Consider the following 27,817-nt stretch of genomic DNA (forward strand, 5'->3'; position numbering starts at 1 on the left):
GCGGTGTTAAACCTCCTCCCCCAGGCCCAGTGGTCGGCTTCAAAGGCTTCACTGCCTTTGAAATCTGACCTATGACTCTGCTGCTAGCAGCAGATGGCTGCCCAATGGCTTTTCCCTGACTTAGAGCTGGAAAACCAGTGGGAAAACTTAGAGTAGGAGGAGTGAAGCCCCCCCCCCCCCCACACCCACCCCCCACCACGAGGTGTGGCAGGCGAGGTGACCACTACAGTTCATTTTCCTCCATCTTGGATGGCAGGAAAATAGCCTATCAGGGTTAGGGATGTGACCCCCTTCCCACAGAAAGTGGTCACATAGTTGGTTGTCCCACCTTAGGATAGGTGGCCCATTGGCCACTACCAGATACTCCCCTTAACGCCCACTAAAAGCAGTATTTAGTGGGCTTTACTAGACCTGCAGATCAGATTTGACGGACACAAGACCAGCGGCAAAGAAGACCTAAAGCAAGAGAACAAAAGCTCTGCTGCAAAATGAAAAAGGCGCCAAACCCTGCCTGTTGCACCCAGGACTGGACAATCGCCGCTGAAGTGTCAACTGGACATTGAACGGACTCTAAGAAATCCCAGAGGACCTCAAGCCTTCTGCAAATCACCAAGAACCTCCCTCTGATTGAAGGCATTTGTCCCTGCATCCAGCAGACAAGAAACCAGTGAAGTCCAGTTCACTGACTGGCTGCTGACCAACAAACTGGACACAGCAGCCTGACCAAATTCCACCCAATGGACCCATAGGACAAACCCTGCCAGTGTGTAAAGTTTGGTGGCACTGTGACCTCCAGTGGCTGAGACATGCAATAGCCCGTGGTACTGGACCCCCAGCGTCAGACACACCAAAGAAAAGTCCACTTCGGACTCTCCAAGGACCAGAAGCAAGCACCAGTTAATGGACCCCCCGAGAGTGGCCCTGTCGACCTGCTATCCACCCTCAAAGTGACCTGCACCTGGCTCCAAAGACTCCTTTGCTGAACTAGCTGTAGTTCACCCTGCATTCGAAAACCAGCTGTTCTCTAGGGGTCCTTAACCCCTTGTGAACTCTACACTCCAAGGTGACCCACAGACTTACCTTTAAGTCCACCTGTGCAGTGGTCTCCTTCTCCGTTCTGCCAGCTCCAATACTTCAGCCGCTGCTCCTGCCAAAACTGGGAACCGCCCGACCTTCCCCGGCTGGCCCTCAAGGTATCTCAATGACTTGACCTAAAAACGGAAGGTGACACTTGCGAGAGCATTGCCTGATTTTATATGCATTTTTTAAGTTTTTCCCGTTAATTCCTTTGGTGCATAATTCTGCACAAAATGACTATTTTTGCCAAACTTTGAAAAATCATACCTTAAAAAGTACTTACCCGATTTTGATGATCTTGGTCTTAAAAATGTATATAAACTTGAAGTATTTTTGTAAATTGGTCTTGAGTTAATACACAGTGTTTGTCCACATTTATTGATAACTGTGAGTACAACAAATGCTTAGCACATCTCCAACTGCTCTCCCACCCTACCACAAAAACAGAGCATTAGGTGGAGTGTTTTTTACCTCTGGATGCCAAGGTGGGGTTGATTGGACTCTCTGCACAGTGCACATACTTTTTGTACACTACATAGAGCGCCAGCCTCCTACAGTATGAAGACCTCAGGATGCCAGTAGTCTGGACACTTCACCAGATACTAGGTTAGTCGCTCTCCTTAGTCTTACTACGGAGGAGAGTGTATATTTTGCTGTAGTGATCAGAAGGGCTGCAGAGGTCCTTGACCAGCAGCTCCCAACTATGAAGTTAAGACCTGCATCCTTACAGAGGTTGTTCAGCATGTTGGGTGCCTGTTCAACTTATGCTGCCCTTCATTGAGGGCAGGAGAGGCTCTCCAGGATTTTGCCATAACAATGTAGCTATAGGCTTTTTTAACCTTCCTCTGTCATAATCCTTTTTTTAAAATCACTTTTATAGCACTTTTTTGCTTCATAACTTTTAGCCACACTACTTTTATAACATGACTAAAATACATTGACAAAGTCAATAGCTCTCACAAGGATGTGACCGATTGGCTTTGACAGTGCTTGCCATTACTGCCAAACAATTGTGCCTCTGAAGTTGTAAATGCACTCACGCAGGCAGCAGCAGCCATGTAAGGAAAAAAGGAAAAAAACTTTGTTGCCATGTGTAAAAACATCTCTCTAAACAGAATTTCTGTACACTAAAGTGATGCTCTATGCACATATCTTAGAGACATTGTCCATCAAGCTTGAAACTGAGGGAGACTTTGCAGAAGGAAGAACTAGAATTGAACATGTCAGTTTGCGTGCATCATTAAAATGATTATTTCAGAGGTGAAAGTCAAACAAAGATAAAGTGGAAACAGCAGTATTATTATTTACCAAAAAAGAGAATATGCTAACTAAATAGGGTGGGGTGGTTATAGCTAGCTATGCTGTCACCTTCCATCCCCTGTTTTGCCACTCACTCACTTATTTTCACTCACTAGCCCTCTTCTGATGCCCATTTCTTTGCCCTATTGTCAGACTCTGTTTCCTCTTGTAACCAGCAAGAGTAGGCTAGCATACTTATAGAGTCAGCATCATAAAAACTTGACCACTAGAGACCGAAAAGACAGCAAGTTGAATGGAAGACTGACTACTGAAAAGAAGTTAGTTTACATAAAAATATCTCGACTTGGTTCGTTAGTATAGTGTCAAACATTTTCAGCGTATTGGTAGATGCAGTAAAAGGAATCTGTTAGCGAGAAACTTCTGTGCAAGAGGAGGTGGTATGGAGACCAGTGAAACCTGAGCTGAAGTACGAAAACAAAGAGGGGCTTAAGTTCACCCAGCAACGTCCAGGATGAACCAATGTCCGGGGAAGAAGAAACATAAATGAAAAGGGGTTGAAGCTCAACCAGCAACAATGAGTAGGAACAGATCAAAGGGGAGGAAGAAACAAGAAAAAAAAAACACTATGGAGGGAACAGCAGGCTGAAGGAACTGGACGGGGGAAGAAGTAGTACCTCACTTCAGTTGAATCAATCTGTGCTTTGTCCAGGCTCTTCAGAAAGGAACAACGCTGGCCAACTAAGAAGGTTACAAAGAAGAGTGCCACTGAATCCAACAAATGGAAAGCAGTGAGCAGGCTCCAAACCCTTTTTCTAAACAGTAGTGTCTCGCAAGTGATATAGCATGCACTAGCGCACGTTCTCGCATACTCAGCCCTAAAAATGGTCACCGTGAGGCTGTTCAAGTTTGCTTTAGGGATGGTGTCATCTTGAATTAATTTAATCCCAAATTGCCACCTGCTTATGCAACTATTACAAGAGTATATAAACAAGCTGTGGTGTCAAAGCCAAGGTTTGTACAGCAACTTATTGCCTTAACACAGAAGATGAGACCATGCTTGCCAGGGTGGTCACATCACAAAAATAACACAGTAAGGTTCCCCTTCCTTCTACAAATCTTGCTTCATGATGACAATAGATCCCTCCCTTAACGTCTGGGAATTGCAAATACAGGATTAGCAGTAAGTGTTTTATGGTAAGGGGACAAAGCTCCCCTTCACATCAGTATCCTAGAGATGAACCATTGCTCTAGGTTTGCAGTCTTTCCTGCCAAGAATAAAAAGATGTTCTGTATTGATCTGCATGATCAATACAGTCCCAGCATACTATACAAACAAGCAAAGAGGCACTCTATCTCTTATTCTATTCAAAAAGCTTGGACAATATAGGATTGGGCCATCAAGCACCATATTCAGTTACGAACTGAGAGTGTTCCTGGAATAGATAGTATATGGGAAGACACTTTAAGTAGAACATGTTGCGAGTTGCAACATCATCAAGCTCAAGTAACTAAGATCTTCTGACTCTGGGGCAAGCCGAATTTGTACCTGTTCAACAAATCTAAACAAGAAATGCTGCTGTATTCCGTAAGGCATATCCTACTGGGGTCATGTTAATGATATTTTCATAGCTTGGTCAAAGACCTTTACCTACACTTTCCCATCACTTCCCTTAATCCCAAAGATAATAAACAAAATGAAAAGAGAGCCGCGTCTGAGAATAAGAGTCGCCCCATGGTCATCAAGACAATTCTGGTTCATAGAAGCTCTTCTCCTATAAGGGCAGCCACACAACGTCGTCACCTCTACCAAACCTGCTTTCTTGTGACAAGGACCACATACTGCACCCAGAATCAGCATCTCTAAGTTTATTAACATGACTCCTGAATACAGCGAGTTTCACAGCTTAATAAACTCCAGATTAATGCAGAGGAATTCTGGTGCAAGCTGGAGATATGTCCACAAATAAATCTTACGAAGCTAAGTGAAAACATTCTGTATTCGGTGTATTCAACACAATTTGCATCAAATTTCTTCTGTTTTGCATCATACTCGTCCATATCTTCTACAGTTATCCTGCTTGCGTCAGTGTCTTACTTTGGTTAAAGTTCACCTGGGCGCTGTTTCTTATCACAGATCATTTTGATCTGTTATATGAAGCAGACATAAACATTTTCTCTTTGAAACTGTCTTTTCTGTTTGCTTTAACCTCCACGAGAAGAGTAGAATAAATTCAGGCTTTTACAATAAAATAACCTAATCTACAGTTTTGACTAGTCATTTTAGGATCTAATCTGTGCTTCATACCTAAAGTATCATCAGATTTTCACTTGAATATACCTGTAATGCTTACAACTTTCTTTAAAAATCCAAGCACTGCAACAGAAATAACTCTTAATACTCTGAATATCATAAAGTGACGAAAGTTTTACCTGGACAGAACTAGCACATTTAGAAAATATGTTCAATTGCTTATATTTTACGATCCACCTAGGAAAAGGCAATCTCTTTTTCGTATGGAGTATAGCTTGCTGGGTGTCTGCCATGATAAGACCAGGAACCCTTTGCAAGGAAGGGTTTCAGCATATTCAAGTAAAAGTGTGTCTACAGCAACGGTTTTGTTCACTGGAGTGTTAATAGCAGACATCTGCTGTGCTGCAACCTGGAAGAACAGGCACATGTTTACCCAACACTGTTGCCTGGACTCTAGGGCACTGAGGAATGCTGCAGTTAGTCACGCCATTCTATGCGACCTTTTTCGATATAGGTGAGCCCTCTTGTTAATTAATTACCCACCATCCACAAATAATTGTATTATATCAATGACTGCTTGCTACTTTGATTCAAGCAAGTGAATATTTGAAAGATCCTATTCTGGAGAGAAAAAAACATTTAATTACCTTTAAACGTAGTCCTCCAGAATTGGTATCTTTAATTGATTCACATGTGACCCAGCCTCCTTCCCATTAGTAGCTCAGCTACATATATTATCCCTCGACATGAGTGCTTTATGAAATGTGAAGGATGTGATATTCACTCTGTGTCTGATTGGTTGAAGTTTGGCTCTTTTCCTAATAATGAGAATAATTTGTTGCAGCTGCAGTGCTGTATTTTATATGAATGAGTATATTACTTGTAAAGCTCAACACCTACCTTAAGCAGGGCATCATGATGGTACAATGAGTAGGAGGAGGCCCAATGAGCTTATGTGAGCATTGGTTAAGCAGATCTAAAGAGCCAGGCTTTCAACTGTTATTTGAAACAAATCTCATTGTCCGTTCCATGTAAAGTAACTCCAAAATCATTCCAAAGTTTTGCCCCCAGGAGGTCAAATGAATGCCCACCTTTTGTTACCATCTTGATCCTAGGAATTGTTGGGTCATACATTTGATGATTTCATATCCCTTATGGTTCAACAATGTTTTACACGTACCGTCAGATATCTGGGACCCATACCATGAAAAGCCCAGTTTATTAAAACCTAGATATTTAAATTGAATTATCTTGCTCATCTGGAGCCAGTGTAGGGATCCGAGATGTGGCGTTATGACGATGACATATCTTTATAAGCAGCCTGCCTGCAGCATTTTAAACCAACTGAAACCACATAGCCAAACACTGATGGAGTTGGTATAATCCAGTCTGGATATAACCAGAGCATGTAAAACTGTCTTTCGCTTTGAGACAGGCAAGACGTCCAAAAACCCCTTTAATGAACATAGCAAAGTAACAAGTTCCAGTAGTTAACAGTGTTTGGGGCAAGATAACTTGGTGTCAAATTTGACACCCAGTATTCTGACCTAAAGGGAGAGATAGTGATTGTTTGGCTTCGGTTAGAAAGTCAATCAACAAACCTTTATAGAGCGCAGCAAATCATCCCCGAGGGTCTTGAGGCACTGGGGTTGTATGCTGCTGCACGATGGAATGATCATTGGAACATCCAGGTCTTTAGTTCTCTTCTGAATCACTGGAGTAACTGTGCGGTCCTGAGGTGCAGGGGGGAGGTTGTTCCAAGATTTGCCCACCAGGTGTGGGAAGGAGCATCCTCCACTGTTGGCCCAACAGATTTGTGGGGTTTCTGCAAAGGAGAGGGAAGCTGATCGGAGTGGTCTGGTTGATGGAAGGTCAGGCATTTGTTGATGTATGTTGGTCCTTCGTTGTGCAGTGCCTTGTAGTTGTGGGTCAGCATCTAGAACTGGCATCTCTTATGAATCGGGAGCTAGTGTAGTTTTTTGAGATGGGATGTGATAGGGGGGCCTTCTGGTGAGGTTGAATATGAGTCTGGCCGCTGAGTTCTGTATTGCCTGGAGTTTCTTTAGGAAGCGTGCTGTGATTCCTACGTAGTGTTTCCATAGTAAAGATTTAATTCAGCTGATGGCCATCCCATTGACCCAAACATTTTCAAGTTCTGCAAGCATGATCAAGTTCACCACTGTGTAAAATGCTGCGGATACGTCCAACAGCACCAGAGCAGCAGAATGACCTTTATCCAAGCTGAACCTAATTAATTTGGTAACTTCGAGCAGTGTCATTTCTGTACGGCGATTTGGAAAAACTTATGTTCCAGATCATGGCACTTTTTAGAACCACTATCTACTTTTAAGTATGACAAACTTTCACAACCCATTATACTTTAATGGACATGAGGTGGACGTTTTTTTATGTAACTGAAGCATCATGTGGTATTACATTTCTATTTGCAGAAAACACACTTTCCATTGAAATTGTCGCTACATATGCACAGACATGCAGTTTTATAGATAAAACTATACTGCACACAGATGTGTGGAAATCTGCATTCAGTGACATTGTATTACTTGTGCATCGCCAAGTAAAGTAATTGCAAGTAAAGTGTCTTGATTTGATAAAAGCTGTGTTCCCATCAGACTTCAAAATTGAAAAAAGGGCTTAATTTTACTTTCCTAATGCTGAAAATGTACATTTCATTTGCAGGTATTTGTTTTAGGAAAAATTACATCCTCCATCTTTCCTTTAAAATTTAATTTAGCCCAGCAGGAGTCACATAATTCACTTTACTTTCTCTGAGTGCACCAATTGTCGTTAAAAAAAAATAAGCAGCAGAATACCTACCATGACAACCTCTGTCGTTGAAGTTGCAGCAAACGTGACATGATAAATAAAGAACTTAAAGGCATCTTTATTTCCTGAACTTTGGTGACCCACCAAAAATAGGCTCGCGACCCACAGTTTGGGAAACTCTGTTTCAGATAGCTGAGAACTGACTAACTTTTTTTAACATCTTTGCTCCTGCTTGTAACCAAGATATCAGATGATAATTCGATAGGCTGTTAGGATCCACCAATGTTTCTTTAGCAGCAGTACAACATAGGTACACTTCCGGCAGTCAGGAACAGTCCCAGTCTCCAGTGATTGATTAAACTTTATGTTAAAACTTAGTAATTTGCAGCACCTTCTTAAGCACTTGTGGGGGCCTGGGTCAGTCTGAAAGCTGGATCTACTAGTAAGCAAAGCATGGGTTAAGTGTTCCAACCAGATGTTTAATTGAAACAGACGCAGCACATTAGGAGAGATAGCCGGCTCTGTAGCAGGCAAAGTGTCAATACTACCTGGAGACTCTAAAAACAAAAAGTGCAGGTAAATTTTCTCTCTTGTCATGAAAAAAACTCAGACACAAACTTTCACAAATATCTAAGGAGGGAGTAATGACAGAGCTACACGCTCAAGGTTTTAAGGTAAGATTTAACAATTGTGAAGATTTCCTTAGGGCCATTAGGGGCCTCCTTCATTTTCTGCACATGAAAGTCTCCCTGTGTCTTCCTGAAAAGTTTGATACTTTAACTCCCCCTTGTAGATAATTTTATTGGAAAGGGTGCATTCCTTCTCCATATTCTATCCAGTTCTTTTCACCTGCTTCTTTCTTCCCGCAGTGTCTGAGCATGATGAGCCTGATATGTAGCAGCAACCTGAAGCTTTACTTTGGTAAGGGGTGGGCGCTAATATGTTAACAGTTGATAGGAGCCATTTAGTAAAACATATTGACATTATCCTGAAAGAAGCCTTCCATTGTGGGGAAGGATGCAATTTAAGCTTTAATAAGGGACTGTTCACAAATCTTGCTTCAAGCCTGAATTGTTTTAAAATCAAGGTGTTGCAGGGGCTGGTTTTCGTTATCTTTCAAATGAAAAAGCACAGGAAAGTGATCTGACTAGGTAATTGGGTAAAGACATACCAGCATAATAGATGACTTGTTTGAAAGAATCAAATCAAGCATGTTTCTCTCTGTGAGAGTCGGAGAAGTGACAAATTGATTTAAATTCAAAGCAAAGAAAACACCAGTCAGTGCACAGGCCAGTGCTTTATTTGGGTCATAGTTATAGAGGTTAAAATCCCTTAATGGAGTAAAATTAGAACACTGAGCACAGTAGGGGACAATTATATCTGTAAGAGAGTTGGTGAACTCCATGTAGTGACCAGGAGAGCTATAAATCAGGGCCCCCTAGAAAGAGCACTATGACCCAAGTGTAATGTTTAAAACGCTCCTTGTTCTGCAGGTATTTGATATAAATAGATTGCTGTACACTCAAAGTAAGGCAGGTATATTATGCTGATTCCATGACCTTGACAATCCTGTCACTGAAAATGGGAAATTGGACAACCGGCAAGAATTACATTACCAATATCAGGGATTGAAGAGTCAGTCATCCAGGTTTCCATAAAGAAAATGATATCCAGGTGATAGAAGGGCAACTATAGCTATACATGCTTAGGTAAAGATCTAACACTTATAAGCTAAGTGTAAAATGGCTGAATTCCACCCTCTAAACTCTGGTAGCAGAAACAAATGTAGACAACCCACTATACTGAGCGGTACAATATGTTTTGGTGCGCAAAACAATAGTGTGCTGACAGGCCTGGCAAATGACTGTATTGAAGAGTACCACAGTCAATACTATGAAGTCATTACACTCTCCTATGAAATTTAATGTGGACTGCTGTTTAATTTTACTGTGGGACTCCCAGCTCGACTACTGGGATGGTTAAAAAAGTGAATCTATGAAAGATATCAATTGCGGAGAACTAGTCACAGGTAAGGAAGTGTTCGTGGCATGTGTAGCTGTAGATACACATGCTGCACTTTCTTTTGCCATCTAGTGTTGGGCTTGAATGTGTGTACAACTTGTTTTTCTTCAAATAAAGTATTTTTGAGCCACGGGATCTAGTGACTCCACCTATTAGTGGTACTTCGCATGGACATCGGCTTCATTGTTAGTTTCTTCTCAGCCGCTGGGTTCAGAAGTGTCATGAGCTCCCGTTCTATGCTTTACGGTGTGCCTGCCAGGCCCTTTGATCTCTCCCCTCGTCGGTTCTACAAATCAATTCTAATTTCGCTGGTTTCAACCTTTGTTTCGTTTGATTCTGTGTTGGCTGTATACCTCTCGACTCCCACTGTCTCGGCGAGAGTGTCTTAGTGATGGAAAAGACTCAATTTTGATTCTGTCCTACTTGCCATGCAAAGTACCCCAGATCTGACCTTCATGAAGTTTGCAATCTTAGTTTATCTCGTGACCACCGTGAAGACTCCTGTTTTGGTGTGTCTTGCGTTCCGTTACAAAAAGACTCCATGGAACCAATGCACCAGTCACCTAGCCTTGGTCACCTTGACGCACAGAGGAGACACAGAAGACACTCCAGACATCCTTGGAGAGCGTGAAGAGTCTTCTGTAAAAGAATCCGGTGCTCTGGGCATCGAAATGGAACTAGCTGTCTTACCGGAAAGCGCAGATTCCAAGGCGGATATTAAGGCTGAACAACTTCTACCTATCCAGCAGCAACAAAGAATCTCAGTGAGTACTGATACTTCCCCTACTCATCACAAAGGCATCAGCCTTGAGCTCCTGTGACATATCTGGTGCGCCACTGCCTTCTGGCCATGGTTGACACTGGCATTCTGAGACAGGCTCACAAGTTCCACACTCGCCGTTGAAGTCCACCGCGTAGCATAAAGCCTCATCTTCCTCTTCTGCGCCTGATCAGAAGGTGCACCATTGAAGACCCTCTATACCGAAAGGGGTGGAGCTGAAGATGTCCGCGCCAATACACCATGCACCAAAACATTCTGAACTAAAATTAAGTTCAGTGACCCGAAGCATTTGGCGCCAAAATAGAGCTCGACACACAGGGTTGGGTGACTTTCCATCCCATTCAGTCAGTCATTAGATCTGTAAAGCGCAACTTTTCACCCCAGGGGGGTATCCAGGCGCTGTAGCCTGTTGCTGCGAGCTGGATCGCTACTCCTCAAACAGCCATGTCTTGAGCTTCCTCCTGAAGCCGAGGAGAGTGTGAGTAGTGCACAGATGGGGGTGAGGTTGTTCCAGATCTTGGTGGAGAGGTAAGAGGAGTGTTCGCCACCGCAGCTGCATCAAACTCTCAGTACTTGTGTGAGTGTTACAGAACTGAGTTTCCTGGTGTGCCAGTGGAAGGTAAGCCTGTGGTTGATGAGATGGGGTCCGATGTTGTAGAGGGCTTTCTATGCCAGGGAGAGAACCTTGAACTTGAACCTGTTGTGTATGGGCAGCCAGTGGAGACCTCTGAGGAGAGGGGTGATGCAGCTCTGTCTGCGGGGGTCCAGAACGAGTCTAGCTGTTGCGTACTCAATGATGTGGAGGAGCTGGGCGAGGAGTCTGACATAAAGGATGTTTCTGTAGTCTAGTCTGCAGGCGATGATGGCTTGCGTTACCACCTTTCAGGTTTCGATGGGGATCCATCTGAAGATCTTCCATAGCAAGCGCAGATTGTGGAAGCTGGAGAGGTTCCAGCGTTTATTTGTCATTTGAAGGTGAGTTTGCTGTTGATGATGCCAAGATTGTGGGCATGGTCACTCAGGGTATGGGTTTGTCAGAACGTGGATGGCCACCAGGTTTCGACCCAGGGGGAGGTGTTTCCGAAGATGATCACTTAGGTCTTGCCCGTGTTCGGTTTCAAACAGTTGGATTTCATCCATCTGGCAACATGGGTCATGGCATTGCTGCAGTTGTCTCTAGGGGTGGTGAGGTCTTTGTAGAGAGAGAGAGAGTGAGTTGAGTTTCATCAGCATATGAGATGATGTTGAGTCAGTGGGAATGAACAATCTCTGCCAACAGAGTCACATAGGTGTTAAAAAGGGTGGGGCTGAGTGAGGATGCATGGGGGACGCTGCATATGGTGCTCTTTGGTTCTGAGGTAGAAGGTGGGAGGTGGACTCTCTAGGTGCATCCTGTGAGAAAGGTGTGGTCTCTTTAGGTGTGTCCTGTGAGAAAGGGGTGGATCCATTTGAGGGCTTTGCTTCGAATCCTGATGTGGTGGAGTCTGGAGATGAGGGTGTAGTGGGAGGTGGTTTCGAACATGGCAGAAAGGTCAAGGAGGATCAGGGCTGCCTTCTCTCTGTGTCGAGGAGGGACCTGATGTCATCCGTTGCAGCGATAAAGGTGGTCTCGGTGCTGTAGTTGGTGCGGAAGATGCATTGGGAGGTGTCCAAAAGATTGTGTCTTTTCAGGTGTTCGGAGATCTGTTCGTTGATGGCTTTTTCCAGGACCTTAGCTGGGAAGAGGAGCTTTAAAATAGGGTGGTAATTTTTTAGGTCACTGGGGTCTGCAGACGGTTTCTTAAAGAGCGGCTTGACCTCTGTTTGCTTGTCCTGATGGAGGTGTTAAGGATGGCAGTGAGGATGTTGCTGATTTCCTTCTGGCCCAGGTTGAAGATGTAGTGGGGGCATCGGTCGGTGGGTGTGCCGGAGAGGGTCGAACTCATGAGGGCTGCTGTTTCCTGGATGGATAGTCTTCTAATCAGTGATCAAGTGGTAAGGAGAGTCGCATGATGGAGTCAGTAGGTGTTCGATGCTGGTGGGTTGGGAGTGAAAGTCTTTGTGGATGACTGTGATTTTGTCATGGAAGTAGTCAGCTAGTGAGTCATAGAATGTCTGAGAGGGTTTGATTGTCTTTTCAGTGACCACTGGGCTGGAGAACTCTTTGACGTTCTTGAAAGGTTCCTTCGGCCGGTTGGTGCTTTCCTCAGTGCGGCTGAGTAGGGTGATCTTTTTTGCTTCTCTGAGCCGTAGGTATTCGTTCAATGCTTTTTTTAGGGTGGAACGGTCTGCTTGGTCTCTCCTGCTGTGCCACAGTCTTTATGGTCGTTTGCATGCTCTGAGTCTGCGGAGTTCGGGGGTGACCCACCTTGCGGATGTGCTGGATCTACTGGAGGTGGAATTCCATTGAGAATCCATTTGGATAGATTCGAGCCATCTTGCTCGAGGTTGCCGGTGAGGATGGGCTTGCTGGAGTCTCTGTCATATTTTCCCCATCTGTGGAGGGGTGAGGGTCAGTATGTGGTGGAAGGCTCCAGTCTGCTGGTTATGGAGAAGTATACCAAGTGGTGGTCGGCCAATGTGAGCTCCAATGTGTGGGAGAACTTAATTTTATCTCTGGCTGTAAAGATAGGGTCCAGGATGTGTCCTGTGATGTGTGTGTAAGGCTGGTGACTAGTTGTTTGAGTCCAATGTTGCTTAGGTTGTCCAGGAGGTTGGTGGAGTTGTGGTCGTTGGGATCGTCTAGGTGGAAAGTGAGATCTCCCAAAAACATGTAGTCTGTCAAGTCGATGGCTAGAGGGGGGCGGGGGCAGTGAAGTTGGCAATGACCTTGCAGAAGGTGGGGCCCTGAGGGTCTGTACAAGAGGGTTTCCCTGATGGTTGTTCTGTCGTCATTTTGGATAAGGAAGTTAAGGTGTTCCATGAGGTGAAACATCTCTTCTTCGAAGGTAGTACAAGGGAGGCTGTCCATATGCATGATGGCTATGCCTCCTCCATGCTTGTTGTGGCGGTCTTTGTGAATCAGCTTGTAGCCTTGCGGGATGAAGCAGGTGATATCTGGAGCCGAAGCGGGTGTGAGCCAGATCTCAGTGATGAACATCAATTCCGGGCTGAAGGTGGTTATGGTGTCCCATATTTCCATGATGTGTTTGCAGAGCGATCTTGCGTTGAGCAGTATGTAGGGGAGTTGTTTCTCAGGCTTGGAGGGCAGCGGTGGGGAGCTGGTGGAGGTGTTGCAGATGAAGTGGCATTGCGAGCAGGTGAATGGTCCTACTGTGGAGCAGGGGGAGGTGATGCAGCAGTTGTTGTCATGGTTCCTGGGGACCAGGTCCCAGAGATCGGGCAGCAGAGTATCAGCAGATAGTGGGAGAGCCAGGGTGCATGGTGCTGGGCGCAGCCCAGGTGCTGACAGGCACAGATTGGCTTGCCTTTGGCGCACCTGCTGCACGATAGCACAGTGACCGCCATTAAGTAGATTCGGTGGTAGGGGGAATGCAGTGGGAGGAGGGCAGGGGTGGAAAACAAGGTGGGGGAAATGGCGGGAATGGGGCAGGAGCTAAACGCGTGGTACACTGGGGCACTACAAGTGCAAAAAGAAAAGAGGGTGAATGGGCCAACCCTCACTCTGCTCACAGAAGAGCTGGCAGAGTGAACAGGCAGGAAGGGCCCTCTTTCACTGCGGCCTCTTCTGCAGATTCTGGAGATTTTGGGCAGCTGATCATAGAGTGGCCTCAAGAATATCTGGACACTCATTAACTGAGGATACATATTAAGCCGGGCAAGGGAGGATGGTGGCAAAGCCTCCAGAGGTACCAAAGGACCCTAGTCCTCATAAGAGGAAGCTGAGTTTTAAGAAGCCCATCAACCCACCAACACCTTTGCCTCCCAAAAGACATAAAAAGCACAACTGGGTTACATCTCTTACGCTTCCTTAACCTTCCCTTCCTTATCCTTCTCCTCCTCATCCTTCTCCTCCTCCTGTACCTCCTGGGTTGCCTTTGGAGTCACCACAGCACTCACCTGGGGGTTCTTCACACTCGGGGGGGAGATAGTCCTAGACTCCCTTATGACCCATATGACCCAATTCATACCCACAAGGCTCAGACCCATAGGGTGATTACATTGAGCCTCCTACAGACACAGACCCGGGTTTGTAGTCTGTCAAGCCACCCCCACCAGATGATGTCACTGCATATCATGAGGTGTTAAACAGAACAGCCATGTTGCACAATGTTGAGCTCTTTGTGCAGCAAGAAGAGGATGATCTTCTTGTGGAAACCCTCTTCTCCATTCAGCGCACCCTTCAATATTTCCCAATGCTGAAAGGGGCCCTCAAACCGGCCACCAAGACTTTTAAGGAGCCAGGAAAGCATTATCACAACTAGTGTAGATAGGAAATATACAGCCTCCCATAGTGATCCTTCATTTATTTGTGGCCAGTTACTCCCTGACTCCCTGGTTGTACATACCACCAGAAAACGGGCCAACACCCAGAGCACTGGTTATGCAGCCCCTCCAGGCCAGCAGAGCAAGAAAATAGATGCTGGGGGGAAAAATGATGGCAGCATAGTCCGTTACTCATTGGCAACTAGCCAACTCCATTATCTGTCTATCCCAGTATGACCACACCCACTGGGACCAAATGGCAGATCTGGTACATCTCCTAGAGCAGTAATGCGAAAATGCTCAGCAATTAGTGGCAGAGGGAAAGGTTTTCTTGAATACTGATTTCAGATGTGCTTTAGACGCAGCAGATACAGCTGCTCTCTGCATTATTTCCAGCATTCTTTTCCCAGAGTGGACAAGAGTCTAGCTAACCTGCTCAGTAGGATGCGACATATATACGAGTGGAAACTCGAACCCCAAGTCCTGTACAGGTACTTTCACCTCTACGGGTTCCCACAGACAGATCTGTTTGACACAGCCAAAAATGCCAAATGCCCAATCTTCGCCGCCAGACTACCACACCCACAGTCTCTGGGCAATGTACTATGGATGAGTTGGTCTGGGACATTTGCTTAGGCATTGCCACCTCTCCCACTCCTGTTTGTGGTAAGGAGGCGGCTGAGACACATACCCCACACTCATTTTGGTAGCACCAACCACAGTACACCAGCCATGATACTCCACCCTAGTAGAACTCTCTCTTGTACCACACAAGATGCTCCCCCAGCAGGCTGGATCTTCTCCCACAAAAACACAATACTCTGACATCCCAATCCTCAGCAGGCGCAACCTTGCAATATGGATTCTGGGGTCTTACATTTTGTTATCTTAACCTACCAGAAAAGTGTATGTCTATTCTTAAAGAGCACGACATCCTAGTACTAGGGCATGTTATACAGCCAAATGGAAACGTTTTGTGCACTATTGTATTTCTAAAGCCATCAGTCTACTCACTGCGTCTCCTTCAGCACATTAGGTTACCTCCTTTACCTGCAGAAGGCAGGACTTGCATATAAATCTATTCATTTACAAATGGCTGCCGTAGCTGCCTCCTTGCAAAAAAGCAACATATTTCACTACTTAGAATTCCAGTCACTAAAGCATTCATGGAAAACCCCAAAAGAATTATTCCACCCCGGACACCCCCTGCTCTGGTCTGGAACCTTAACATTGTCTTCACAATACTGATGGCTCCCTCCTTTGAAGCATTTCACTCCTGTCCTCTTCAATTCTTATACTGAAAGGTAGCCTACCTTGTAGCCATTACCTCTCTCTGAAGACTTAGTGAAATACACACACTTGCCTTGCAAGAGCTGTTCTTCCATGTACATAAAGATAGTTGTTCTTAGAACCAATCCAAAATTCCTGCCTAAGGTGTTTCCACTTTTCACTTGAACCAAACAAATAAGCTGCTAGTCGTCTTTCCACATCCATAAATAGTAGCAGAATGAGCTTTTGCACACTCTTAATGTAAAAAGCATGCAAATGTACTACACTGACAGGACAAAGCCCTTCCATAAGACTCAACAGTTATTTTTTTTCTTACTACAAACCCCATAAATGACATGCTATTTCTAAGGCAGGGTTGCACGATGACTGGTCAAATGTATACAAACCTGTTATGCCAAAGCAGACAGAACGCTGCCTGTCCCTCGTAAGAAAGGGGCTTCTATGACTTTCTTAGGTAATATACCATTAGCTGATATCTGTAAAGCAACTAATTGGTCTATCCTTCAAACCTTTACCAAACACTACTGCATAGATGTTCGGCTAGACAATAAACGAGTTGGCCAGGCTGTATTACTCAAACACTTTCGTTCTTCTGCAACATCTTCAAACTAAGCCACCGCTTTTTGGAGGACTGCTTTACAATTCATGCACAGTATGTGTTTATACAGCAACACATGCCACGAATGGAAAATGTTACTTACATTTTTAGCATCTGTTTGTGCTATGTAGTGCTTTAGATTTACATGTGCCCACTCTTGTCCCAGGTCGCCCGAGGTTGTTGCAGAAATTTCCCTTTTTCTACTTCACATGGTCATTATGTCTTTGAACTCTCTATGCTCCATTTCTGATCTTGCCCTACGTGTGAGAGAAAAAAACATTCTCACTATAGAGCTGATGCCCATGCGCAATAGCACTAATAGGTGGAGTCACTAGATCACATGACCTGGAAAGACTTTATTTAAACAAGTTGTACACATCCGAGCTCAACACTAGATGGCACACTACATGCCATGAACCGATGCTTACAAGGTAAGTAACATTTTCCTTTTTTCTTAGAGGTCAGTTAGTCCTTCTACTTGAGAAAGCTCAGTGGGCTGCACCTGGTTCAGACAGCTAGTCTAATCAATATTTTGATTTGTATTCACAGAACTCACATGCAAGACCTAAAAGATGTCACTAACAATGTACATTACGAGAACTACAGAAGCAGAAAACTGGCTGCTGTGACGTGCAATGGAGTTGATAACAACAAAAATAAAGGCCAGCTCACAAAGTAGGTATTGAGGCTGTGCAACTCTTTGTGCAAGTGTTTATATGCAGGTTTTAATGTTTCTATTACTGGTAACCATTTAGCATTAAAAGCAGTGTTTCCTAGGAAAGTCACGTACGTTTATTTTAGCAAATAGTTTTTTTGCTGATTGATAAGCAGATCGAATTCTGATTTGTTTTACTTTGTAATTTGAAAATATTCACATGACTAGAAGTTCAGAGATTCTTGTTCCTACTGCCCTGTAAGGGAATTGCGTTTTTTCTGTTGATTAACTTTGGCACTGGTGACAAACTAACTCTTACTCCTTGGTGCATGCTGGTTGCTGACTAAGTCGGAAAAGTGATGTGCAGAACCTGGTGTTTTGCTTACTGGTGGGGTGGAATGTGAGTAACTCTCAGACTTCATTCATTGGCCTCAAACTACTTGCAGGTCACTTCTTGTGCAGATCACTCCTTTTTCTCTTAAGTTGTTGCGTTGATATTGAGAAAGGAGAATACTGATGGTGGGATGCTTTGAGGGGAGCAACTGCTGTGCAATAAATTACAGCATTGCAAGTGTCACCATGCTGTTTGGAACGGTGGCACGAAACCCCAAAAACCTGTGTTTTGCACGTTTTAAGTTTTAGAGTATTTGTGTCCTGCCGCCCATCACAAACCATATCCACCTGTTCACGGACCTTTGTAGGCCTGTATGTCCTCAAGTCTGTGTATACCTTTCACTCTAGCACTGATGTCATGGCTCACATTCCGGTTACCTGTCTCTCCATCACTTCCGGTCTGGGCTGCAATGCCAACAAGGTTTCCTTATCTGTATCCCGCTTCCTCAAAATTGTATGTAAGTCCATTACCATCTCTCTCTGCCCTTCCACGAGGTTCCAGATTCGCCAGTCATCTCCACCATCGTCCACAAACCTGTCCTGTTCTCACGGTGGGCTTCGAAAAAACGCCTTTCTTTCTGTAGCATAGTGTCCAGCAAAATGCAACGCCAGTGCCACATGCCATAGGCATCTCTTCCCCGCACACTGTTATCCTCCATCCCTGTTCAATGTGGTCCTTCGTCTGCCTTGGGGAAAAATGTTTGAAGGAAATGTCTAGAAACAGCCTTTTCCCTTCTTTCTCGTAGGTCTCACTGGAGTCTGTCCCAGGCATGTCTATTTTCTCCCATCTTGGATGCTTTCAAACTCTGCTTGAGGATACCTCTGTTTTCTGTGTTATGTGGCTGTCTGCTTGCATAAATGTCACCATTCACTGTACACTCAGTTACACCTTAAGTCTCATCAACCAGACATTTATATATATCATGAAAATCGCCTTAAGATGGGGAAGGGAAAGCGCGCTGTACAGGACATGGGGAACAGTTCCCTTCTACTTTCTGCCAGCCTCGGCCTTCTGAATCTTTTACTGTTTTAAAGACAGGCTCCAGATACAGAGTTAGCCATAAAAAGCTTGCGACTTACACACAACCAGAAATGTGATATAATTTACCAGCTTTAGCCCACTTCCCTCGCCCCCATTCAAACCATAGTATTCACAATACTTAAAGAATGTACTCCTGCTTAACCTCTAAAGGGTTGCACGTTTGCGTGGCCTGATGTTTAGAGCAGCGCAGTGTCGGTCTCTTTCTGTTGATCAAGCACAGGAAATGGATGTCACGCTCCTGCTTTATCTTCTGTTTGGCATTTAAAGATCCGGAAACTGACATTCCAGCAGTCACAGAATCATAAAGGATTGTCAGCAGACCAGCTTTCCCAGGGAGATGAACTTCGTCCCCAGAAAGTATGCAGACCTAGACCATCTTTTAATTCATTTTAAATGAGTATTTCATGCAATACGCCGCTCAAAGGAGGATGGAAGGAGAGGTTGTGTGAAAAGAAAGATTGTTTATCTAGAAATGAGTTATTCTCCATGCTTGTGAAGACCTCTTTTGCAGGAGTCTTCTAATCTATTAGAGACAAAACTCAGTGCACTGTAGTAATGTGGAGCACTTCAACTTCAGATATTTACATACGTACAACCATTTTAAGCTGTTGGCGGAATATAAGTGAACAGCGGCATATATGATTGGGCGATCCTGTTTTTATTTTTATTTTTTTTAATAGTAGTTTATTGATTTGACTGACACATACAGAACATAAGAGAGGCTTAATATCCTCCTCTTCTAACCCCCTGTCTTCCTCAAGTTACCATGCTCAACTCTCCGAAACACTGATCCCTCTTGGCCATACTTTATCAAATTTCTTGAGACATCCTCTGCCTTCATACATCGCCTTATTTTGCATATGGGCGGTCCTGTTTCAAACATCCATCACTTTAAAGGAAAGACTAGATAGCATGCTTCGAAGTATAACATTTTTGGCAACAGATTAAACATGAAATTTTGCAGCAGTAATTTAATTGTAGCGATTCACATGGATGGAGTATAGAAACGAATGGCAATTACGTGTTTAACTGCGAGTGTTGTGTACAGCTTTTTATTTACTTGTAAGGTTTAAGTAATAGTTGCAAGCTGAAACGTGTTGGGAGTTTATGCAGCCCATTTTCTGATGGGCAAGGTTAAAACAGATGTTGGCGAATTAATTTGCTAGTTGCTGTTAATCTGGAAGTCAAAGAATAGTTGGAGCTCAAAGTCTCGTAAACTAATTATCCTGATCTGTAACTCCATTATTTCAGCTCTTCTCTATTTGATTAAGGGCTGTAAAGGAAACAAAAATAAACAAAACTAGAGTTGTTTTACTGATCCTCATGCTGTAGTGTAAAGCAGCACAGCTTCCTGTTTGGGACTACGAAGACAATACTGCACACCAAGGAATGGGATCCTCCTGTTCTTTCCCAACTTCATTCATCCCGTCTTTAAAACAATGGTTTCTCCTTAATTCTTTTAGCTGCTGTGCAGTCTCCCACACTTTCCTTTTAGCCTCTCATGCTCTATGTACAGTTGATGCACTCTCCCCCCACGTTTGCTGTCAATTTGCCATCACCTACTCATTTTATGTCTTTTTCAGTAGAACAAATAAATTGATCCCTCACCTGGTCATAAAAACTGTAAAAATTAAAGTCAAAGTTGCCAAAACACACAAATTGTTTTATAAATTGCATGTCGGACGCACTGCTACCGGAAAAGCGGGGTGAGGTGTGCATATGAGATAAGGGGGGAAGGTCAGACTGTGTAAAGTTTGGCACATCTGTGAAAAGTGTGATGAAATACATGTAAAGGGTGGGAATATGCATGGTGTGTGCCCTCTTGTTTCATATCTGCCTGAGAATGGCCCATGTGATGAGGCAAACTTTAGCTGCAAAATTGTTTACTTCTACCACTCTGCAGTTTCAGAGCCCGTTACCCTAAAGAAGGGGCTCCTAAACATGTCCCCTTCAACTACTTAACCATTGCATGTCATTACCAACGCGATACAGGAGTCTCTTCCCCTTGTGAAGTTTCCTCAACAGTTGTGAAGTCAGTGCACTTCCCCACCATTACACAACATTTCCTCATCTTGTGCCAACTCTTTCTACTGTATTATCTAGGACCACCTTCTCCACTTCCACTGCTGTGCAATCCCAGGGTCGCGACTTCATCCACTGCCCCACCTGCCCTTCCCCGCCTTCAAGACCAGCCTACGGATACACTGTGATTGCAGCTTGCACTTCCAACATTGACTACCATCACTTCACAGCAGCATTTTAACACCCTCTTAATATCAAGAAAATTCATTTTTGCCTTGCTTTCCACCTGGAGAGAGTACTAAAAACGTCACTCAATTATTGTTGTAGGTTACTTGATAAACTCTCAATAGTTTTATTTTCCTATTTGAAAAGGTCTTTGTGACTATCTTTGGTCTACTGACATTAATGGCACATTTTTTTTCATTAGAAGACCAGATTACGTGGCTCAGAGTGAAACACGGATCCCTGTACAAGGAGTCCATTGGCCTGCCCCACCACAATTTTCTGAAGCATCTTTTTTTTAAAGCACAATGCTGCTATACCACTCCAAAACCATCCTGTGGCAGGTTTCTGTTTTGACCATTCTCTCAGTTTGTTTGGCTTTGCAAGAATGTTGACACCCTCAATACTCCTATCTCTGCTTCCTGGGCCATCGTGAAGTGCGTGTTGGAGAATCCCCTCATACATCATGTGGTCTTCTAAAAAAAAAAAAAAGAAAAAAAAAAAAAAAAAAAACTTTTTCCATAGTACTGCTTCCCTTGGTCATATTGAACCAGTACTCCTCAGCCATTTAACTAAAGTGATAAAAGGGTGATCTTTTTGCACCCTAATAATGCAAAGTGCACTGCTTTTCACTGAATCCATATTAATCAATTAAAAGGCGCTGGATACAATTAACATTACCCAAATCTGGAATGCTATAGACAAGAATGCATGTTTACTTTATTTCATTGATATGCTGCTTCAAAGTGCTGATGTAACTTACACTTGTTGATTGAATTTGTCAAAGTATTGCACATGAAGGTTAGAGGTTATGTCTCTCCAGCTACTTTTAATTATCGTAGTAATCAAATATTCCTCTCAACTATGCAAATGCTCCTTTTCGATGCTTTCAATTAATTTCTACAAAAAAAAAAACTATTGAACAATTAACCGTAGTAACTCTTACTAGAAGGCCCTTCCGTGCACCTCTTAAAAGTTCATAAAATATTTTGTAAGTGCATAATATAGATATAATGTGCATATTGCAAAGCACATCACATGCACATTAGGGTCGTAGAATTCTTATTTGTAAAAAGATCTCCAAACTTGAGAGTTTATATTTAATGTAGCAGAAAAACAAAGTAATACTTTAATCATGTACTTGCGGAATTTGTATATACTAATTCACATAATGTATATGCATGTGTACTGGTAATGCTGTTTCTTAAGAATCTGCTTAGTGCAACCTTTTTTGAAACGCCTGCTATTAATGCAAACTAACTGTCAAGGTTTAGCTCAAATCGCATTTCATAACCCTAGATTTATTTTTTGCCAACTGATTTTGCTGTGTTCACGTTAATTTGCTTCTTTAATTGACACTTACATTTATAAGACATGCTTTTAATTTGATTGATTTATTGCATGCTGAGTTTATATTTTTGTTTTTTAGATATGACACTGTTGACGGCATGTAAGTGGTATTTTTTATTTATTTTAAAGGTTGAAGCTACAACTTAAATTTATATTAAATACATTTTCTGTGGTTCTTTCGAAATGCAAGTTATCTTTTCATCTTTTGTGCACATTTGTATTTAATCTTATCTGTGACGTTAAATGTTACTGCCCCTTAAATTACAACATATCCACAAGTGAGAACACAATTTCCTTGAGAAACTATTTATACTTTCATGTTCAGGTCTGTACAGCCTCGCTTACGTGACGATTCCCTCCAAATGTGTACGTTTGCGGATCTGACTTTCACGTTATTTATTGCGAAGCACCTGGCAGTGACGTGTTGGTGCAGCATCTGCGCCATTCTGGCGTTCTGGTACACAACGAATGTCGTGTTGCCAGATTACTTTTGAAATGTGATATTAATTTTACCTCTTCAGGGGTGTGGAATTTATTAAAATATCTACTTGTCCACGGGACAGGTTGCTTCTCAAATCTACTTGTCCTGTAAAAAGATCTACTTGTCCCTTTGGTGCCATGTAGTGTGGCACCAAATTATGGCAGCAATCTCTTTATGTAAGAGCTCTGATAATAGCCTCTCTGATTATGCCAGGGCTACTACCATAGTAGGGCTTGAATACTTGCAGTTTCAATCCCTACTGTAGCAATTTCCTTATTTTTCCACCTTTCGGCAGATCTGCATACTGGGGCTGGAGGAAGCAGTAAGCAATAGTTCCAGGGCTGGAATGCCTTTGAGTCTGCAGACCTACTAACCTGCATGTTTTAAAGATCTTCACCAGCTTCTCTCTAATATTTTCCCATAATAAGAAAGGTTGGACATTTACTCCTGACAATGGCAGAATTAGAACTTCTTCCAGGGTTGGGAAGAAAGTGGCTGGAGGGAAAATGAACTTGCAAATGCTCAATAGATTTTCACATAAGCAAATCTACACATGCGTATTTACCCATGCTAAAATACAGTTCACAAATATTTTATAGGGGTACGACATATACCATGGGTGCACTTTTGTGACTTTCTTTAAGAATTTGGGGCCACATGTAGGTAGGTTCAGATTTGCGACCCGCAAATTGCGAGTCGCAAATCCGAATGTAGGATGGTGTCCCTGACACAATCCTTGATTCGCAAGGGCTTCGCAAATGCACACCTCATGAATAATCATGAGGTGGGTCGCAATTTGCGACCCCCTTGCGAATGGCGGCCTCACAGGGATGGTGGCCTGCTGGAGACAGCAGACCACCATGTCTGTGACTGCTTTTCAATAAAGCAGTTTTTTTTATTTTTTTTTTTTAATGCAGCCCGTTTTCCTTAAAGGAAAACGAGATGCATTACAAAAACGAAAAATTAAACGTTTTCGTTTCATTTTTTCAGAGCAGGCAGTGATCCTGCGGACCACTGCCTGCTCTGAAATTTTTTTTACAGTGACATTCACAATGGGGAAGGGGTCCCAGGGGGACCCCTTCCCTTTTGTGAAAGTGTTAGCACCCATCTGAAATGGGTGCAAACTGCGATTGGCTTGCGCCCGCGTTCGCAAAACAATCCTACATTGCACTGCGAGTCGCAATTAGGAAGGGAACACCCCTTCCTAATTGCGAGTCTCAAACCCGTTTTGCGATTCGGTAACCAGGTTACCGAATCGCAAAACTGGGTTTGTGCACTGCAATGTGCTTTTTGCACGTCGCAAACAGCGAAAGTCGCTGTTTGCGACATGCAAAAAGCTACCTACATGTGGGTCTTGGTCCCTAATTAGGTCTGGTGTTAAAGACATTTTGTTTTTATTAAACTTCTATTTCTCTCTCTTTCGGCTGGCTTTACTGTGAGTGATCGCATTCTTCTCTTCCACAAGGAGCATATTGGCCCACAAAGTAGTTTTGTTCAGTGTCAGGAACTACAGTGGCAATCAGTGACGTAACGAAACTGGAGGGTGCCCCTTTGCAAAGAACATGGAGGAGCCCCCTCTCCAGACTCACTCAGGGCAGGTGCTGTGCTGAAGGGGCCCCCTGGAGGGCGGCTGCTGGGCCTTTGTTATGCCACTGGTGGCAACGTGTGCTTTTAGAGTTCAAAAACGTTTTTTTTTTTTTTTGCCAGTGTTTGTTACAATGTTGAGGGCCTTGTAGCTCCCACAACAATAAAGTGTTACAAAAGCCATGTCAAAACAAGACACGCATTGATGAAACTAAAAGACTTATAAAAATATGTCAGATCAGTTGGCTTTGTCAGTGTTTGTTTATTTTCATGCTTCCCATAATCGTGTTGAAAATGGTTACACTGATTTTCAATTAGAAATATTTTTGGGAAATACTAGCATGCATCAAAACATTTTACTAAATGACACCTCATTTGCATCTAATCAGAGAGCATTCTGGGAGCATTATACTTAGCCTCATAGCCTAAACTTTTCAAACATGTGTATACACGTTTTTTTATTTGTACTGGAACCAACGTCAGTAGTGAAGTGTGACCTTAAAACATTTATTTACAGCACTCACCCTAATAATGAAGGTTTTCAAATAATGAACCATAAATACAAGTTCGAACAGCATTATCTTTTGGAAACACATTACCTCAACTGTAGAGAGTTCCACTCTCTGTAAACAAGCAGCCAAAGGGTTTGTGCTGCAGAGGGTTGGGCCTACTTGTCCCAAGGACAAGTAAACATAAAAACTTGTTGCCCTTGACCCCAAACAAGATGTCCGGAATTCCACATCCCTGCTCTTTCCCTTTCAGAACACACCCTTCATAGCTGGGAGCATTATAAGTGTGTGTGTGTTATGTTACTTGCTTGTCTGGCAGTGACACTGCACACCCACCTTATATTAAGTTGTGTTAAAACAACACAGTAGAAGTTAACCCTTAGTTCGCCTAGAATACACCCACCTTTCACCACAACAACGTCCTATGAACCTAAATGAATCGATTTCAAAGAATAATTTGTCTGCTGCTTTCAGGATTATCATAACTTTGATATAGGCTGGTCTGTTAGAGGCTGGGATCCTATAATTCACTCTTATGTCTGTAGATACTTTTTCTGACGTCACAGCCCCCATTTAAAAAAACAAAAACTAGTCACCGTGATCAGAGGGCTCTATCAGTGTTGTACATCACTGATCAAAATTTATGCACAGTTGCAGCATCAGCAGTCTTAGCTTTTCAAAGAGAATTCTAGCAACATTGAAACCTAGAGTGAGATTGTCGCCTTTTGGAAATTCCACCAGAGGCAGCCGCGTTCAGGAGCACCTCAAAATTAAACCGCAGAGGAGGCTTTCATACTGCAAATCAGTGCTTAATTTGTGTTTGTTGTTTCCGGTGCTGAGCACTGGCACTTATTTGTGAGGGCCGGGGCTTATTCTTATGCCTTAAACATTTGCTGTGAGCAAAAGACACATATGTGAAAGACGGAAGAAGGAAGAACTAAAAACCGTCATAAAGGGCAAAAGTAGAAAGTTGCAAGATGAGCTAAAGGGGCAGGGGTGGCTGTAAATGGATTGAAGAGGCCCGAGATGGCTTCAGGATTACGCTGCCTAGTATTCAGTGCTGGCAGATTTAATTACAGCACCCTCATGTTTAAGAGAAGGGCTTTGAGCACCGGAACCTCTTAATTTACAAATTAAGCATTGCTGCAAATCCATACCTATAGTTATTTGCAGACATCTGTGAGCTACTGGGACTCTAGCAACACAAAAGGATGATGGACGGAGTGCTGACAATGCAAACACTCTCCCCCAGTCACAGATCTGGGTTTAATCCATCGTTCTTTTGCTCACCATGCCACCCCAGTTTGGATCCAGCCATATGCAAATCAGTCTTGACCCTGTTCCCCATGGGAACAGTCCAGCCCGAACTGCCAGGCCAGGTCCTCCCTGGACCGGAAACAAGCATCCTGGGACCGGTTTCAGGGTATCACCCTTCTTCAGCCAGACTAGCTTGAATCCAGTGGCATGGGAATCATTCCCCCCCCCCCCCCCCGAGCACCACAACACCACCATGTGTGCGTCATATTTAAAATACGGCACACCATGGCAGTAGTTAGGGGACTAGCATCAGAATTTTTAATGCTAGTCCGGCTCTTTGCAGGATTAGCATAAAAAATGTTGACGATAATCCTGCAAAACACCCTGAGGCCCATTGTAACTAATGGAAGCCTCCTTTTAATGCCTGCTATGAGCAGGCATTAAAAGTGTCGAAAAAATGTTGCAAAGAAATCTAACAGGCGGAGGAATGCCACCTTTGCATACATTATGTGTGGCGCAGGCATAATGTAGCGCAAAGGGATACAAAGTGGTGCAATGCATGCATTGTGCCTCTTTGTAAACATGGCATGGCGTTTTTGGCCTTATAACGCCACATTAGCGTAGAAAAAATGACGCTAATGTAGCGTTAGAATGGCACTAGGGGCTCTTGAATATGCCCCTGTATTTTATGTGGCTAGCTGAGTGGATTAGTGAAGCCAGCCTTTACAAGTGCTTTAAAACACATGAATGTATGTGAAAGGGAAGCGATGGAGAGATGAGGGGCACATTTACCGGGTGGTAGTGAGTGAAACCGAGGAGGTGGTCATGGGGTAGGAGGGTGCCACAATAAACTGTCGCAAAGGGCGCCACCAGTCCTAAAGCCGGCCCTGTGTGCATGCATAGTGGTGCATGCTCCTATGGAGTAACAAAGCAGTTGGAGCCATTTTTGTTTATATTTGTCTAGCTAATACTGCACATCAACAGAAAAAAACATTGGCATAGCCAATTGGGCATCAGAGCGGGACCTGCTTGCTTCGCCAATGCTTATTATAGTGGTAAGCCAAGAAAAATTAGACAGGTGTTAATTCTTTTCCATCCAGTTGATATCTGGCAATAGGGTATGTGTATTTGCCCAGCTTTGCCTTCATTCAATATCCTTCTTTCATGTTCCTGACATTAATGCACCTTACCATTTAAATTGATTAAACTACAGAAAGTTCAGTATATTTAAGTATTAAATCTGACAAGTTTAAAGAAGGTAAAAATGTATACTTTGAGAAAGAAAAAAATAGAAAATTGAGTGCTACAAGAATTTCAATGCAGCCAAATCACCCTTCCAAAACCCTGTTAGAACCTTGGTGGGAACAGAGGTTCACTAGCGCAAAACGTTTTTCTGCGCCCTACAATTTTGAAGTATTTGTTGTAGGTAATTTAAAAGCTTATTTTAACTGCTGAGTTATTGGTATATTTCTGTTAAGATTATCTTGAATTAATAATAAGGAAGCCGTTAATCCTGTTGTGAATTGTTTTGTCTTTGAAGTATATACGAATAGGCAGAGAGTCATATTTCTGGTTCCAAGCTGGTATGATTTCGCCTTTAGAATTGGAAATGTATTCCTTTGCAATGAAACAGCCTCCATGATAGGGGGAGGGTTGCCGTGTGCGTTTATGCACATCGTAGTGGTGGGCTTACCATCAATTCTATGCTGATGAGCTCCCAAAGTTAAATATTTAAGGAGTCTCTTGTGACCGTTTCCCAAACTCAAGCTTTCATGTTCTGTTTTGACCCTTGTTTATGTGTATGTGGATTTTTAACTGGTCAGCCAAATGGAATAGCTAGAATATCAGATAAACTTAAGCCATGCAACTTA

At 43.3% G+C, this 27,817-nt stretch overlaps 1 protein-coding gene across 2 annotated transcripts in view; it reads left to right on the forward strand.

The window, feature by feature from the left end:
- The window catches only part of SEPTIN7 (septin 7), a 434,274-nt gene that overhangs the window by 333,190 nt on the left and 73,267 nt on the right, over positions 1 to 27,817 (forward strand). The window contains exons 10-11 of one of the 2 annotated variants that reach the window (XM_069215511.1): positions 16,981 to 17,106; positions 22,195 to 22,215. In XM_069215511.1, coding sequence (XP_069071612.1) covers positions 16,981 to 17,106; positions 22,195 to 22,215 — 147 coding nt within the window. The remainder of the gene's footprint in view (positions 1 to 16,980; positions 17,107 to 22,194; positions 22,216 to 27,817) is intronic. The other variant, XM_069215520.1, reaches the window with a different exon arrangement.

This window comes from Pleurodeles waltl, chromosome 2_1 (assembly GCF_031143425.1).
Source record: "Pleurodeles waltl isolate 20211129_DDA chromosome 2_1, aPleWal1.hap1.20221129, whole genome shotgun sequence".
Taxonomy (NCBI): domain Eukaryota; kingdom Metazoa; phylum Chordata; class Amphibia; order Caudata; family Salamandridae; genus Pleurodeles; species Pleurodeles waltl.